At 39.0% G+C, this 16,788-nt stretch overlaps 1 protein-coding gene across 6 annotated transcripts in view; it reads left to right on the top strand.

The window, feature by feature from the left end:
- SENP2 (SUMO specific peptidase 2) overlaps positions 1-16,312 on the top strand; it is a 34,392-nt gene extending 18,080 nt beyond the window's left edge. For 3 of the 6 annotated variants that reach the window (XM_032338374.1, XM_032338382.1, XM_032338388.1), the window contains 10 exons: positions 89-183; positions 613-664; positions 1,534-1,600; positions 3,449-3,625; positions 4,997-5,128; positions 6,609-6,812; positions 7,840-7,919; positions 10,643-10,727; positions 13,432-13,527; positions 15,025-16,312. In XM_032338374.1, the coding sequence (XP_032194265.1) occupies positions 89-183; positions 613-664; positions 1,534-1,600; positions 3,449-3,625; positions 4,997-5,128; positions 6,609-6,812; positions 7,840-7,919; positions 10,643-10,727; positions 13,432-13,527; positions 15,025-15,087 (1,051 nt within the window). In that variant the 3' untranslated portion in view covers positions 15,088-16,312. Of the gene's footprint in view, positions 1-88; positions 184-612; positions 665-1,533; positions 1,601-3,448; positions 3,626-4,996; positions 5,129-6,608; positions 6,813-7,839; positions 7,920-10,642; positions 10,728-13,431; positions 13,528-14,047; positions 14,086-15,024 lie in introns of all 6 variants that reach the window. The other 3 variants (XM_032338377.1, XM_032338376.1, XM_032338379.1) reach the window with 3 other exon arrangements.
- Positions 16,313-16,788: the final 476 nt, after the last annotated feature.

The following is a 16,788-nucleotide window of genomic DNA, read 5'->3' as shown; positions in this document are numbered from 1 at the left end:
CTGTTTCTAGGAACTTGTCAGATGGAGATAATATTTATGGTAGACTTTCCTTTTGTATCTGACCTTCTTCACTTTTTGTGTTTCTAAGCTCTCAAAGAAGTCAGATGGACACATTAAAGACCAGAGGCTGGGGGGACGAGCAAAGTCACGGAGTCAGAACAACTCAGTTTGTTCCAAAACAATGTGAGTTCCCAGATCTAGCCCTGTCTCTGTATATTGACCTTAGTTCATGTGCACATGAAATTGAGAAATGACATCCTAGTGAAAGATGGCGTATCAAAGTTTGAAACATTGTGAGACCCCAGGGCTTTGACTTGGGCTTATCCAGTATATGTAGTTTAGTAAAAAGGCCATTTCAGGACGAAGTAGATTCATAAGATAACTCTTGGTTATTATTCCTAGCTTCTACCTAGCAAGTATTTTGTGAGCCTAAAATTAGTTTCTTAATATTTATTTTATTAATGTCTTTATATTTCTCCACTAGCTATTCACTGAATGGCACTAAATGATAAGTAAATGTCTTGATACTTTGGAAACTGCGTAAGTTGAAATTCCAGCTGTATTATTGATTAAAGAAGGAAACATTCAATCTTTTCTTTATCATCTTCACAGACAGAGTTGTTGAAACAAGGGGACCTTTATGCTCAGTGAGAACTGAGAAGAGGTACATGGTTCAGTTCATTCTAAGTTTTCTTTTGATCCATTATTTTCTTCATAAGCTATATTGGTAAATAATTATGTCTAAAGAATTCTGAATTCTCCTTAGCTCTGGTAGCTAGTCAGCAAAAATGGGTACACGGGTTGCTGTTGTGTTAGATGCCCACCCTAGCTCGGAGGGTGCCCTTATGCCCTGGGCATTAGGGGTTGGGAGATGCAGATGCTACTTGGATAGGTGTGTGGTTGTAGTGGGTATCTGTAGACATTAGCACCCCTAGTATAAGAACAGTGAAAGTAGTTCTGTGTGCCTTTAGGATTTTGGATGATAGTTATAGCAGAGTTTGGGGTAAGCTATGGCCTTTGTCCAAATCTGATCCACCTGCCTACTTTTTTAAGTAAAGCTTTATTAGAACACATTCATGATGATTCATTTATATACTGTTTGGCTGTTTTTAATCTCTGATGGAAGTTGAGAAGATGTGACAAAACCTGTAAGATTTGGCGCACCTGGCTGACTCAGTCTGTAGAGCATGTGACTCTTGATCTTGGGTTCCTTAGAGTCATGACTTTGGGCCCCCCCATATTCGACATACCAGTTACTTAAAAAGAAAAAACAACACCAACAAAAAACAAAACCCGTAAGATTTGCAAAACCCAAAATATTTATTCTCTGACCCTTTTCAAAAAAAAAAAACTTAGCTGACCCTTGGTTTAGAGGACTAGATAAAAAAATTAAAAAATTATTAAAAAAAAAAAAGGACTAGATAAACTCAAGGTGGTTTTTGTTGACAAGTTATTAACTCTTATTTCTAAAATTAGTCTCATGTGTGCCAGTTAAAATTATCCAGCCTATACTCTCCCAATATTTTTCCTCAGGTGTTGTTCAAAGGGGAAAATTTCTGATACAGAAAGGACAGTTGGAATCAGACTTGAAAATGAAGGTGTAAGTGGAAACTCTAGTTAAATTTTATGTTGTTTTACTCTTTCACCTGACCTGTGTTAAAATGTTGGCGTTCATGAAAAGAAAGATGAAAAATATTACTTTGATTTCTAATTTGATTGTTTTCTTTGAAAAAGCAGCAGGGTTTGAAGATATACAACTTTTGGCTTCCTTCTGAATTCCCAGATTTTTACCTCTGTATAGTAGCCACTGTTTTTGTAAGAGAGACCAACTTGCCTCCATCCCAACCCTTATCTGTAGTACCTGGCTTCTTTTGGAGAATTTTAAAAAACCATATGGTTTCTAGGAAAGATATGTTCAGTACCTTTTGAGAGTCAAGAACTCAGATTTATTTCAAAATTTAGCAGTCTTATGCTTAATTGGATTTTACATTTTTCGGTGTAAGTACTGGAATAAAAAGTGTTCTGTGGTCTCCATAACAATACCAACATTTTAAATAATAGGAGAGTGTTTTGGTAAACAGTCTGTATCCAAAAGAAATACATTTCTAAACTAAAGGCAAACTTGAGGTTTTAGATTATTTCACATTTTAGATACATAGAAATATCAAAATTTAGGGTGCTGCTTTATGTGAAGTACCTCTTTATTTTATTTATTTATTTATTTATTTATTTATTTATTTTTAGAATTTTTTTTTTTTTTTAAGATTTCATTTATTTACTTGACAGAGAGAGATCACAAGTAGGCAGAGAGGCAGGCAGAGAGAGAGGAGGAAGCAGGCTCCCTGCCGAGCAGAGAGAGCCCGATGTGGGACTCGATCCCAGGACCCTGAGATCATGACCTGAGCCGAAGGCAGCGGCTTAACCCACTGAGCCACCCAGGCGCCCCGTGAAGTACCTCTTTAATCAGATTTTTCTTCTCCCATTAGACCGCTCTGTAGGTTGAGTGTAGGTCTCCGAACATCCCTGTTCTCAGTCATTTGGATTGAAGCCTTCTATATAGAGTTACTGTTTTTCGCCTGTGGAACACCAGCTGCGAAAGGGGGGAAATTATGGCTGAGAGAGCACAGAGAGGGAGTATATTTGGAACCTGGCTAAAGACTACCTGGTGCTTCTCTCTGTGCCGAACCTGAAGGCTCTGCTGTCTGGGGCCAGCAGCTGCTGGTTTCCTAGGACCAGGATCCCTGGCCGTGAACTAGAGAGAAGAGTACTGGCTCGGCCTCTGGAGACTAGTGTGGTTCTCGTCTGAAGCTCTCTTGCTAACTCAGTTTCTTAATTTTAAAAGTTGGGCTACTAGATGTCTTAAATTAACTATTGAAGGTCACATAGGGTCACAATAAGGAAGGATATTGTCAGAGTTTCTGGAATGCTGGCAGAGTTCTATTTGCTGACCTGAATGGTGCTTATATATGTGTTCATTTTACAAAGATCAGGTGGTACGTAAATGTGTGTACATTTTTCTGTAGTAAGTAATTCCTTTAAAAAAATGAAATGGATCAAGTTTACTTATTATAAGGATAGTAGTACTTTATTCCAAGTGATCGGATTTTGGGTCATAGGTTTTGCTTTTTTAAAACACTTCAAAATGTCTTATAACCATCTTACTTTTCATTGGCCTAAGAGAATTGAAAATACTTTTCTTGCTGCCTACAGGGAGAATGATGAGTGTTCTGTTTCATGGTTTATAATTGAGGTGTTCTGTGAGCCTTAGGTTTCGAGCATTTTTGTTCCTCTTGCAGGGACAGGCAGATAGACAAAATCTCCTTCCCTTACTTGGGAGATTCGCTAAATCTCTCAGGACAATGGCACTGTTCTATGTTTCATGTATTATGTGTGTTTATATGTGTAAATACCAAACATGTCAATAGAATATAGACACTTTTTTGATCAGAGGAGGGGACACCAGCTGGAACCTGACCTATCCGAAGAGGTGTCAGCCCGACTCCGCCTGGGCAGTGGGAGCAATGGCTTACTCAGGAGGAAAATGTCAATACTTGAGACAAAAGAAAAACATTGCTCAGGCAAAGAGAGGGATAAAAGGATGGATGATCTTCTTGAACTTACAGAGGTATTGTTTCTTGTGTTGATCAGAATAAGAGGCATGTTTTTAAATGACTTTAGTTACCAAGAATTGAACACGTTTTATTTTGAGGAGTTTCTCCAGGCTAGGGACGAGTGTATGGGAGAAATCAGGTCCAGTCACTGGCTACATTGATCATTAGTGATCTGTGAAAGTGGCCTAAGGGATCAGATTAATGTTCAGCAAATGTGAGTAGACATATTTGTCACATATATTGGAATATAATGGGTTCTTTGCAGATTTTTCTTCAAATATTTTGGGTTTCATAGTATGGGTTTGGCATTAGGAATGAGTTCATTGCATTTTTTAAAAAGTGATTCTTGTTTACTAAAATGTCCCTTTCATTGATTATTGGATTTGAAAATAGTGAAAACTTACTTGAAACACCAAGGAAATGAAGGTAGTTAAAAATTCTCATTTTAGTATATGTGCTGCTGAAGAGTGAGCCTATATCTTGGCTCCTTTTCCAGTGTTGTGTTAGTAGGTGGTAATCAGTCAGTCCTATGCAGTGAGAACCTGTGGAGCACTTACTATATATTGGACATGGAAGTGGAGAGATCCATAAAACGGCACAATTGTGAGCAGTGAAGGAAGCGGGATTTAAAGTACTTGAATGAAACTAATTTCTGTTGGGTTTATAGATTCATCTCAGTAGCTTAAATATGCATTTATCTGCATAATTCTTCAGAATAATGAAGCTATCTATTCAATGAGGACTCAGTTGGTAGACCAGAGTTTCTCCCTGTTTGCTTATTCCCTTCATGTCCAAACTGTATAGTGTGATCTCCAAGGGGTTCTAATTCTATTACTTTGATGATTTTAAATAAAAGGTTAGTAGGTAAATAAGGAAACGTGAAAATACTTAAAGAGTATTGTGAAAATACTTAAAGAGTATTGGGAGAGGAGCAAAGGTTGGAAAGTTAGACACCCCGGGTTCCATGCTAGGCTCTTCCTTTTAGTAACTGTCTGACTTTGAGCACATGACCTAAGTTCTCTGAGCGTCCCTGCTTCTATAAAATGGTAATAATACCTTCCCCACAAGCAAGGATTACTGATGTGCTTCAAGGGTCTGGTACCATGTTTGGCTCATAGTGCTCAATAAAGGATAGTGGGATAATTGAAACTATACTTTAAATGTAAATATTATTATCAAATTACTGTTTCCAGAAGCTGGTAATTGAACTAATTCTTTGTAAAGAATTTCATCTCTACTGTACAAAGCAAAGTACAGTAAAGTACAGTGCAAAGTACAGTAAAACTGCTTTGTACTGTAGAGATGAAAAACTTGTTTTAGCCTCAGACTCTTGAAATCTGATTGTGGTTCTATTTAAAATACAACCTCTGGACTTTCTAATTCAGGACATGGAAAGGGAAATCAGTAATGCCCTAGGTCATGGCCCACAGGATGAGGTCCTAAGTAGCGCTTTCAAGCTGCGAATCACTCGAGGTGACATCCAGACCTTGAAGAACTATCACTGGCTCAATGATGAAGTAAGTTGTTTTTTTTTCCCCCCAGTTCTATCATTATGCTTAACCATTTGCCATCTATAGCCAGAGCGATTTCTATGTGATTGTAAGGGGTTGGGAAAGCAGCTTCTAGTTTCATTTAAAACAGAAACATCTCAAATGTTAAAATGGTGGTCTGTTCTGATTCTTTGCTGCCTTTGATTGGCCATGTTTTCCTCTTCTGCATGGGTGCTTTGTTTCATCCCCCACTTTATTTACTAGTAGTCTTCAGTGACTTCTTCTTTTTTTTTTTTTTTTTTACAAATTTCTTTATTTGTTTTTAAGTAAGCTCTGTGCCCAACGTGGGGTTTGAACTCACGAGCCCGAGATCAAGAGTCAGTCACATGCTTTGCTGACTCCGCCAGCCAGGCACCTCTTCAGTGACATTTTTATAACCTTGGGTGTAGTTGATGAATAGAAAGAAGCAGCAGGTGATACTTAGTTTAGAGGAATTCTTACAAGAGCCTTTTTATTTTTCCAATAGTAAAGGGATAGATTGATCACTATGCATACATGTGTCTATAAAATGTGTCTTTTTCTTGGAGTGATAACTATAAAAATTTGCCAAACTGTCATCTTGTATCCTTACATAGTTAGCTAGAGCAAGCTCTTAGTTCTTGCATGTATTTTAGCTGGTCCTTTCTCTAACTCCCCAAAGTCCCTGCATTTTACCTCTTTGCCTTCCTTCCTATTCCCCACCCCAGACTAATGACATATAAACACATTCTTATAAAACTAGTATTTTTGTTTTACATTGTAAATGTTATATATTTATTATAGAAAATTTGGAAAGTACAGGAAAAGTAAAAGAAAAATACCATTCAAAAGTGCCACCACTCAAAAATAAACAAAATACTAATATTTGGGTGTATTTTCTTCCAGTTAATATTTTTTATATATAGTAAAATTTATAAATAGTAAAATTCAATTCTAGTTAGTATTTCTGCATATTTTTTTCATGTGATGAAGTTATATACACCTTTTCATTATTGAAGACTTTCTCCTTGAGTTCCTTGGCCCTTTTACTCACATGCTTCAAAAGTACAATTTTAGGGACGCCTGGGTGGCTCAGTTGGTTAAGCGGCTGCCTTCGGCTCAGGTCATGATCCCAGCGTCCTGGGATCGAGTCCCACATCGGGCTCCTTGCTCCGCAGGGAGCCTGCTTCTCCCTCTGACTCTGCCTGCCACTCTGTCTGCCTGTGCTCGCTCTTGCTCTCTCTGACAAATAAATAAAATCTTAAAAAAAAAAAAAAAAAGGACAGTTTTACTCCTTAAGCCCTCCCATTTTGCATTCATTATCTTTTATTTTCCTTATTCTGCTGTAAACAGTCCCTTCATCCTCATCTCTAGTACCTTCCTTTCCTGGAGCTTCTTACTTTCTAACTCATCCTAATTTAGTTAGGTAGAAATTTAGTTTTGGTAATGTACTTGCCATGTTCTGACGCTTATTCCCTTGGTATTACAGGTCATTAATTTTTATATGAATCTTCTGGTGGAAAGAAACAAAAAGCAAGGGTATCCAGCACTTCATGCATTCAGTACTTTTTTCTATCCCAAATTAAAGTCTGGTGGTTACCAGGCAGTGAAAAGATGGACCAAAGGGGTCAATCTCTTTGAACAGGAACTTATTCTGGTGCCTATTCATCGGAAGGTACATTGGAGCCTGGTGGTGAGTTGAGAGGGTTAATTGTTGGAGTCTGTATAATGGCTGTTTTCTTGAATAAGGAAGACTACCCTTTTCTGTCCAATTAAAAATCCGTTAGTATATATAAAGGCATAGAGTCCCTTCTTGGTTCTTGAGTTGAACAACTTAGAAAGCTATATGGCAATTAGCTGAATTTAAATTTAAAGAATAGTGCGGGGGCACCTGGGTGGCTCAGTGGTTAAAGCCTCTGCCTTTGGCTTGGGTCATGGTCCTGGGGTCCTGGGATTGAGCCCTGCATCAGGCTCTGCTCAGCAGGGAGCCTGCTTCCTCCTCTCTCTCTGCCTACTTGTGATCTCTGTCTGTCAAATAAATAAATAAATAATCTAAAAAAAAGAATAGCGTGAAAAAAAATATAAAAAATTAAATCATAATCACGCACACACAAAGCTAGATGGCATACAGGAAAACAGCAAAGAGTTTTAGTACACATATGAGTTCTTTATTTGATTTCTTTAGTTTTGTTTATAAGATGGTACCATTTTATTATAGAAAAGTAAAGGTATAAAGAAAAAAAACAAGAACCAAAAAATCTCATCACTTTGAGAAGATGACTAATGTTTTTCTGGTTAAGTTTCTAGGCTTTTCCCTGGGACTGGAAGTATATAATTTTATAGAATGAAACTCATATATCATGATACGATATTTTATTAAAAAATGTGTCTTAGAGGGGCGCCTGGGTGGCTCAGTGGGTTAAAGCCTCTGACTTCGGCTCAGGTCATGATCCCAGGGTTCTGGGATTGAGCCCCGCATCGGGCTCTCTGCTCAGCGGGGAGCCTGCTTCCTCCTCTCTCTCTGCCTGCCTCTCTGCCTAGTTGTGATCTCTGTCTGTCAAATAAATAAATAAAATATTTTTTAAAAAAATTAAAAAATGTGTCTTAGTAATATATTTATGTTGATACTTGTATTGACTTTTTAAAAGATGCTCTTCCTTTTAGAAATAAAATTCTGTTTTGGTTAAGATGTTTCTGGATGTTGTATTTTTCCATTACAGGTGATAGACCTAAGAAAAAGGTGTCTTAAATATCTGGATTCTATGGGACAAAAGGGCCACAGGATCTGTGAGATTCTCCTGTAAGTAAAGGCTGAACAGCTTTACTGTTGTGTCATTATGCCCTTGTTAGGTGATCTATCTTGTGTTTAATCCAGGGAGGCTCTGGTGGCTGGTAGTGTAATGTTGAGTGAAGGTTATTCTCCCACTAGTTCAGGAATTTATTTGAATTCATCTTCTGGTCAACCCCCCCCCCCCCCCCCCGCCCCATATCTGATCTTAACTGAGAACTTTTATTTAGTAGCATCATTGGAAATAAGTTTGTCATGCACTGTAATGTAAAATAAGTCTTATAAGACTCCTGTGATTTGAATTAGGGTTCTTTGGGATTGACACATTATTCCGAATGCTCTGAAGAGCTGTTAACTAGGGTCTTATCCCTCGAATTCTTAAACCTGCTAATGTCTCTGCTTTCCATGATAGTTGGGTTCATCTCAGAACCAAGAGGTAACTTTTAAGTTAAAGCTTATGGTTTGTAGGCAACTGTTTCGAATAGTAATTGCTAGAAAACTGCCTTCAAAGCATAGCCACTATTAAGCTGTGTAGTGACATGAATTTCACAGTGAGGAAGCAGTTCAGTAAGAGCAGTCTGTTTTGAACCCCTTCTGCTCGCTGGAAGAAAAAGGGGGTTCTCATTTTTAATTTTAGTAAGGATACTTGAATAAATTTATAAGGGTACTTTAGTAAGGAACCTCTTAAGTGAATGACAAGAATATTTGTTTTTAAGAACAATTAGTTCAGTTCTTTTTCAGTATTGTCTTAGTGTAAAAGATCCTTTTTATTTACTATTTATCTTGAATAGAAAATTTAAAGAGAAGAATGTTTAAAAAATTATACGATACACTGAATTTTATTTCCTTTTAGTCTTTTCTGTTTAAGATGTATATAAAATGCACATATACATACATGTGCACAGACACATACATAATATCACATACATAGACATGTTCTTGCTGAAATCATACAGCAGAGTTTTGTGTACTGATTATAACAGAATACCAAAAAATCGTACTTCTTTCACACCTCACTCTTTGCTTTTTCTTTCTCCCTCTCCCTTCTTTGGGTATCTGAGGCCCGCTCCCTTTCCTGATGCTCCTAGTTTAGCTTTTTTTTTTTTTTTTTTTTACCTGTTTTTCCATTATTACCTCCGCCCTCAGAGAAAAATGTAATTTAATTTCTCTATGACAAGAGAAAATAGTGCTAAGGAATAAGACTTTTGGTCTTTTGGGTTTAGAGGGCTACAAACCTTTGATATCTAAGATTCTTGCCTCCCAAGAGCCAGTTTCCACCTCCACCCTCTCGGGGGCGGGATTTCTCCCACTGAGAGTGCAGTCCAGGCACCGGTTGCCTTTACGGGAAGGTTAGGATGAGAAGAGAGATGCCTGGCTTACATGTGATAACCCTCTGAAGATCTGGATAAACTATACTTAAGTATATATCTCTGTCTCCTAGGAACAAGGAAGTTCCCTTACGTAATCACAATGTCATTATCACACTTAAGAAAATTAGCCATCAGAGGCACCTGGGTGGCTCAGTCAGTTGAACATGTGACTCTTGCTTTTAGCTAAGGTCATGATCTCAGGGTGGTGGGATTTAGTGCTTAGCTGTGTTGGGCTCTGCACTTAGCGGGAAGTCTGCTAGAGATTATTTCTCCCTCTCCCTGTCTCTCAAATAAAATAATTAATCTTAAAAAAAGGAATATTAGCAGTCTTTGTAATTTTTGGCTCATGTTCTGATTTCCTCAGGTATGTTTTATAGTTTCTTCCCTAATCCAGGAAGCCGGTCAGAGTTCACACGTGGATATATCTCTTTAGTCTAATTTAGAATAGTCATCCTTTTTTCTCTTTTCATGGCAAAGGCTTTTTTTGTGTGTGGGGGGGAATCTAGGCCAGTTGTCTTATTTTATACTTACTTTAATTTTTAATTGAAGTGTAGTTGACACAATGTTACACTAGTTTTGGGTGTGTAACTTGGTAATTTGACAATTCTAGTTATGCTGTGCTCACAAGTGTAGGTACTTTCTGTTTTAGATCTTTTCTTATTTTAACTTCTGGTTTAGCTAACATACAGTGTTATGTTAGGTTTAGGTGTACAATGTAGTCAATACAGTGATTCAGCCATTACAGAGCATTGTATGTAATCAGTGCATATCACAGTAAGTGTGTTCTTAATTCCCTTTACCTATTTCACCCATTGCCCCACATTTTATATCCATTTTCAAGTGAGAAAAAGTAAGTAGTGTAATGAAGTACTTTTTAAAATAAAGTTTATGTTTTTAAATTGTGAGGAGTGGAGAACTAGAAGAATATGTAGCAAACTTATTAGTAATTACTGCTGGATGGCTATTAGGAGGTCTTTTGCTTTTTACATTTTAGGTTTTAATTTTCTAAAGCATGTACTTTTTAAAAAAAATATTTTATTTATTTGACAGAGAGATCACAAGTAGGCAGTGAGGCAGGCAGAGAGAGGGGGAAGCAGGCTCCCTGCCGAGCAGAGAGCCCAATGTGGGGCTCGATCCCAGGACCCCGAGATCATGACCTGAGCTGAAGGCAGAGGCTTAACCCACTGAGCCACCTGGGCGCCTCAGCATGTACATTTTTTGTAAGCAGGAAAAATATGAAAAACCAAAGCAATCACATTTTTAAAAAAGCTAGTGAAGATGGATTGGAGAATAGCCTGTCTGTAATCATAATGGTAAGTCTCCTCAGGGATTCATCAATATATTCCTTCTTTGTTGTTTTTTTAGTCAGTATTTACAGGATGAAAGTAAGACCAAAAGAAATATTGATCTGAATCTTTTAGAGTGGACCCACTACAGCATGAAGCCACATGTAAGTGATGATCATTTGTATTTGAAGTGCTTTGTTGTATTTACTGACTGGCGTATTATGTGTGCTTGGCTTCCTCTCTCCCCTCACTCACTCATAACCCTTAGGCATGCATTCTCTTAAGAATTATCTACTTCTAAATCTTTAGAAATTCATTTCGCCAAGATATCTGCTTCTTAGCCTATATTTCTTGTTAAAATATGCTGGGGCACCTGGGTGGCTCAGTTGCTTAAGCATCCGACTCTCTTTTTTTAAATCTTTACTGAGGTGCAGTTGACATAAGAAAAGTGCATTGGACAAGTTTTCACATAGATATATACATGTGAAACCATCATCACACTCATGAAAATGAAGATGCCCGTCACCCCAAGAGCTTCCTTATGCCCCTTGGGAACCCTTCCCTCCAGTTCCTCCCTGGCCCATGCCCGTGCCACACAACTCATCTGCTTCCTGTCAATTGAACGTGCTCTTGCTGTCCACTATTTTGGATTGTCTGTTGGAAAGGCCTATGATTCACACATCATTATCACTTGCTATAAACAATGGTTGTTTGCATTGACCTAATTCTTTTACCAGTTTATTGGCTCTGGGTTCATTCTTGCATCTCAGACTTTTCTTCAGAGATCATTTTTTGGAAACATATCCTTTAAAAATTCTTGTAGCCAGTGTCTGTTGGTAGTAAATGTTCTTAGTTTGTGAAAATCTGAAAATGTGTCTACTTCACCTTCATACAGGAAAGATGTTTCTCTAGGTTGTCAATGTATGTTCACTAACAACTCTGAAGGTGAGTCCACTGTGTTCTGGTTTCCTTGTTGCTCCTGAGACATCTGATGTATAGCTCCTGTTCCTTTGCAGATAATTTGTCCTTTCTTTTTGGATTCTCTTAAGCATCCGAATCTTGATTTCGGCTCAGGTCATGATCTCAGGGTTGTGAGAACCATCCTGTATTGAGCTCCACAGTCATAGGGAGTCTGCTTGAGGTTCTCTGTCCCTTTCCTTCTGCCCCTCTTCCTGTATGCATGCATTCTCTCTCTGTCTCTCAAATCTTAAAAAAAAAAAAAAAAATTGTGGGACACCTGGGTGGCTCAGTCAGTTACTGTCTGCCTTTGGCTCTGGTTATGATACCAAGAGTTCCTGGGATCGAGCCCTTGTATTGGAGGTGGGGGGGGCGGCAGATGGTGGTCCATGCTCAGCAGGGAGTCTGCTTCTTCTCCCTCTGCCACTTTCTCTCTTTCAGATAAATAAGAGAACATATTTAAAAAACAAATTGTAAATAATAACTATATGCTAGGATGTAGCATTTTCATTAGCAGAAAAGCTAATAAACTGAAGTCAGCTATTTTTCTTGGTTGGTGCTAATGAAGGTTTAAAGTTATTATTTACTGGGAATTTTGCTTATTTAGGTCTTAAAGGTCCCATGCAACAGGTCCTCAGGACTCAAGTATGCTTTTAGTGAATATGCATTGTATTATATTTACCAGATTTGAATCTCATTCAGGGTTTGAGAATACATACATTTTTGAGTCCTGATGGCTTCTTGTAAAAGTAGGCTGCATGAATTCAGTTTTAACCCTCACCTGTGTATAATGGCTCCCCTACCTTTACTCAAAAGATTTTCCTTCCTAGGATGAATAATTAGAAGGTTAAGCTTTGAAATTTCCTGAGGAAAGCACAGATAGAAGGTGTCTGTTAGGGTGAAACCATGTTCTGGGATGGGGAACGTAATACAGAAAACAGATTCTCTTCCTTTGTACGTTGGAGTCTGTAGTTCTGTCCACTCTGTGGGAGATGCTGTGCTCAGGAGAAAAGTGAGAGCTACCTCCCATATGTGTGGCTGTTGTGCATGTTCAAACGATCTTTTCTTTGTTTCCATACATCTGTATGTAATACATCTGTATTTCTTTGAATAAAAATTGAGCTTTTGTCATCTAGAATGTTTTCCAGCAGGGGATTCAGACTTTTGTTCTTACTGTCTCGTGCTTCTTAGAGCTGACAGCCAAAATGTGGGGCTGGCCAAGATTCGGGCAGCAGAGGCCCAGAGTGTATGACTTTAGCTCACGTGGATTGGTCTATGATGCCTTCAGCACTGCTTGCAGTGAACTCTGCTTTTGCCTCAGTACAGAATTGAGCCATCAAAACAAGATCCTGATTAAAGCCTATTAAGAGGCATTTTTTCTTTTCCCTGCTTGTAGCTATAGGGGTCAAAAGTTGTGCTCTTACTTTCCTGTGTAGAGAAGAGCAGTTAAACCCTGCAGTATTGAAGTAGGTTAGTTTTATTGTAAGCCTGTTTCTGATTGAGCCGTATTTAGCCCTTTTCAGAATTTATAAAGTGCTTCTGAAACCATTCTGACTAGAATTCCTGCTCCTAGTAATAAACCTTCAGTTTGGTTTCTTAGTACGAGAGCCAAGAGATGGTATTCTCACTTCGCTTTTCTTTTTCTTTCTGAAAAATATTTTCTGTGGGGGTCATGAACTCCATGTCATGGTAGGGGTTTTTATACCACATGAAGATGGTTTGTGTAGTACTTTTACATTTCTTTATAATATCGTTTATCTGCTGTAATATTTATGAGAAGTCAAAGGAGTTTGTTATAATATCGTTTATCTGCTGTAATATTTATGAGAAGTCAAAGGAGTTTGTGTGTGATGACATTTTATCCCTTTCTCCCCGTCCTTCCCCCCCCCCTTTTTTTTTTTGTAATTTTAGGAGATTCCTCAACAGTTGAATGGGAGTGATTGTGGAATGTTTACTTGTAAATATGCAGATTATATCTCTAGGGACAAACCTATCACATTTACTCAGGTGAGTGACGCCCCCTCCTCACCCAGACTTGTTAGGGAACTAGCTCACCTCTGAGCTCCTTCCCAATGCCTGATGCACAACAGTGGCAGTCGTGCCACTGTTATCACTGTTGTCACCCTCTGGGTGGCCCCTCTCCTGCTGGGGTCAGTGTTTGTCACTGCATCTACGATTAGGTTGCTCTTCCTCTTTGGTGGCCAGTGAGGCAAATTGCCTATCTCTGAACTCCAGTGTTCACTAGCTTCTGAGTGTTACTGATATTTTTGGCCAAAGGAGGGGGCAAGTAAGAGTGTGTGACACCCGGGGAAATCAGGCCTTGTGAGAAGTTAAGCTGTGGGTCTGAACTAGAACTACAAATGCTCCCTTTCCCTTCCGTGCTGGTTACTTAGGGTTCTCCATGGGTCTGTATTTGAGTGGGAATTTAAGTGTGTTGGGAACTCTTGAGGATTTGTTTGTAATAGTGGATTCTCAACCTTTTTATAACTGAGGACCAACCCCCTTTAAAATATATTTTTCTTAACAGATCTCATTTGGATAGATGTCTACCAAACTACTTACTAGGTAGGACTAATGACCCTATTCCAAGCTGGTGAGCAATAGGATAACTAGGGCTCCTATGCTGAATTAATACAATTATAGTAAAAAAAAGGCACTTTTTATTGGTTAGTTTTAGCAGTTTTACTAAGAATAAATGTGTGATTTTTTTTAACTCCATGTTTTTAGCTATTTAAAATAACTTACACATCCATGTGTTAAGACTTTTTAGGCCCCTCTAGGTAGGAAATCACTAGTTCATAGTAAAGTGGTATATCCATCTTATGATGAGACACCAGGAGTACCTCAAAAGTATGAACTTCTGATGTCATCAAAAAGAGGACTAGTTGAGTTACAGGTAATTTTGGTTTTGTCTTGTGTGTTGCTGCTGCTTTGAAAATTGGCTCATATAGTGATTATCATAAAGCAGAATAATAGATTGCACAAAGCCATGTCATTCTTCGATGCTTCTAAATAACAAGGAGTTACTTGCTCTCTCAACCTACTGACTTGAGATTTGAAGGGCACAAGTGGCCATTTGAAGAGAATTGGCAATGTACACGTGGTAAAAAAAATTTTTGAATTTTTATTCCTTTAAATAAAGTTCATGTTTTCTCAAAAAAGCAAAATATGTTCATTTTAGAATGTTCTGTAAATATCTTTAAGAAAAGTTTCATATTATGCTACCACTTGGGTGTTTCCATTTTTGTTTACGTCTTTGTTATGAAGTAGTTGTGGGATTCTGTTGTATAATTCTGCAACCTCCTTTGATTTTCCTAACATGTAAAAATGTTTTTGAGACATACAATAATAACATAACCTCCTTATTTATGGCTTTGTAAGTCTGAACCATGACACGAAAGAGACAAGGCTTCTATAAAGGACATGGTTTCTTACACCTCAAGGTTGTTGACAGGGGCGCGTTACTGTGTAGTGTGTGATACGTTGTTTGTGGCCTGTCTGCAGCACCAGATGCCTCTCTTCCGGAAGAAGATGGTGTGGGAAATCCTTCATCAGCAGTTGCTGTGAGAATGCCCCGCCCAGTCCCTCGAGCTGCTGGTGGTTCTGTCACGGAGGACTGATGTTTCCATATACCTCATGCATCGTGGGTTCAGAAGTCCCTGCATCACCTCTGTTGTCTCACAGGTACTGAGCTGTCGGGCGTGCGCGCCGGCCTCTCCCGCACCCTGGTCCTGATGTGCTGTGTGGAGGTTCTGCCTGCAACCCCATGTGTGAGCCTGTGCCTGCTCAGAGCCTGGACTGTTCAACCCACACAAGAACAAACGCTAATTAATAACTTTTTTTTTATGATTTTTTTTCCCTGTGAATGTGGGAAATGCAGGATTTATTCTATGATTTGTCTTTTGTGTGTTTGTTCACGTGTGTTCATTCGCTCACTCATTAGCAGACATAATGGGCTGTGGCTATGTGCTGCTGCTCTTTCAGTTAACTCTGAATTACCTGAACTATTTATTTTTGAAGGAGTGTTAATCAAGCTCCACTCCCAGCTGAAGATCAGGAGGGCAATCAGGGAGGTGGGGAGGAAGGAGGTGTTAATGAACTTCTCTAAGGCTGGAGCAGAGACTGCCAACTCGAATCTAGAGATCTTCTTATGTTGGAGGCTTGACGATGCCGGGAGAAGCGCTGTGGCCGAGGGCTTCGGCCGCCTTCCAGAGCACGCCTGACACGACAGCACTGGCGTGGAGGCATGGAAAAGTGGAACTGTGGCTCTCCACACGTCTTCAGAAGAGTGTCGTGGTCATCCACTTTCTGGAAATGAGGTGACTTGGCTACTCTTGAAACTGGATTTGAAGTAACTGTAAACCCGAAATCTTCATTTTCATCTTAGATCTGGTTGAGTATAAACCTCAGAATTGTAAGGGCTGGCCTGGGCCGTTGATTTCAAAAGATACTCTTCACTGTAAAAGCTATTTTTCCTCAAAGTTTTTTTTTCTATATATAAAGCCGAAATTAAGTTTTATACTTATTAGGATTTACATTCCCCTCCCCCCCATTCCATCCCCACTGAAATTTGGAAGAATATTTAGTACTTGGCTCTGAGGCTGCCAGTTATACAATAATCTATTTTGCATATGAAAGTTTGTATTTAACTTTCTTGTTCATTAAAAACTTTACAGTGGTTACGCATTTTTAATTTCAGAAAGTTTAGAGTTGGTCAGAACATATTTTGCAAGATCTAGTGCCTAGTGTTGCTTTTCTGATGTAATAAAGGTTGTCTGGCAGAACCTGAAAAGTATATGCTGAAATGATTTCTAATCCTTTCTGTACTTAAACCTCCCAAACTTGTCCTGGTGAGCAAAAGCAAGGCAGTAACACCAGAAAAATCGGGCATGTGTTCGCCATGAGTCAACGTGTCTGTCCTCTGGAGGACTGGCCACTGGTCCCAGGGGCATGGTATTGTAGCCAGTTCTCCCCAGAGATGTGTCAGAGTCTTGGTATGGGATCTGGGGCTGGGCAGAAAGTGTTGTGCCTGCTTGGTAGGTACTCCGGAGGGCATGCGCTGGATGCTGATTAAAAGGGTGAGCTGGGGACGCCTGGGTGTCTCAGTTGGTTAAGCAGCTGCCTTCGGCTCAGGTCATGATCCCGATCGGGCTCCTTGCTCTGCGGGGAGCCTGCTTCTCCCTCTGACTCTGCCTGCCACTCTGTCTGCCTGTGCTCACTCTCGCTCTCTCTCTCTGACTAAATAAATAAAATCTTTAAAAAAATAAA

The sequence above is a fragment of the Mustela erminea genome, chromosome 1 (genome assembly GCF_009829155.1).
Source record: "Mustela erminea isolate mMusErm1 chromosome 1, mMusErm1.Pri, whole genome shotgun sequence".
NCBI classification, from domain to species: domain Eukaryota; kingdom Metazoa; phylum Chordata; class Mammalia; order Carnivora; family Mustelidae; genus Mustela; species Mustela erminea.
This window is presented reverse-complemented; position numbering and strand designations above follow the sequence as displayed.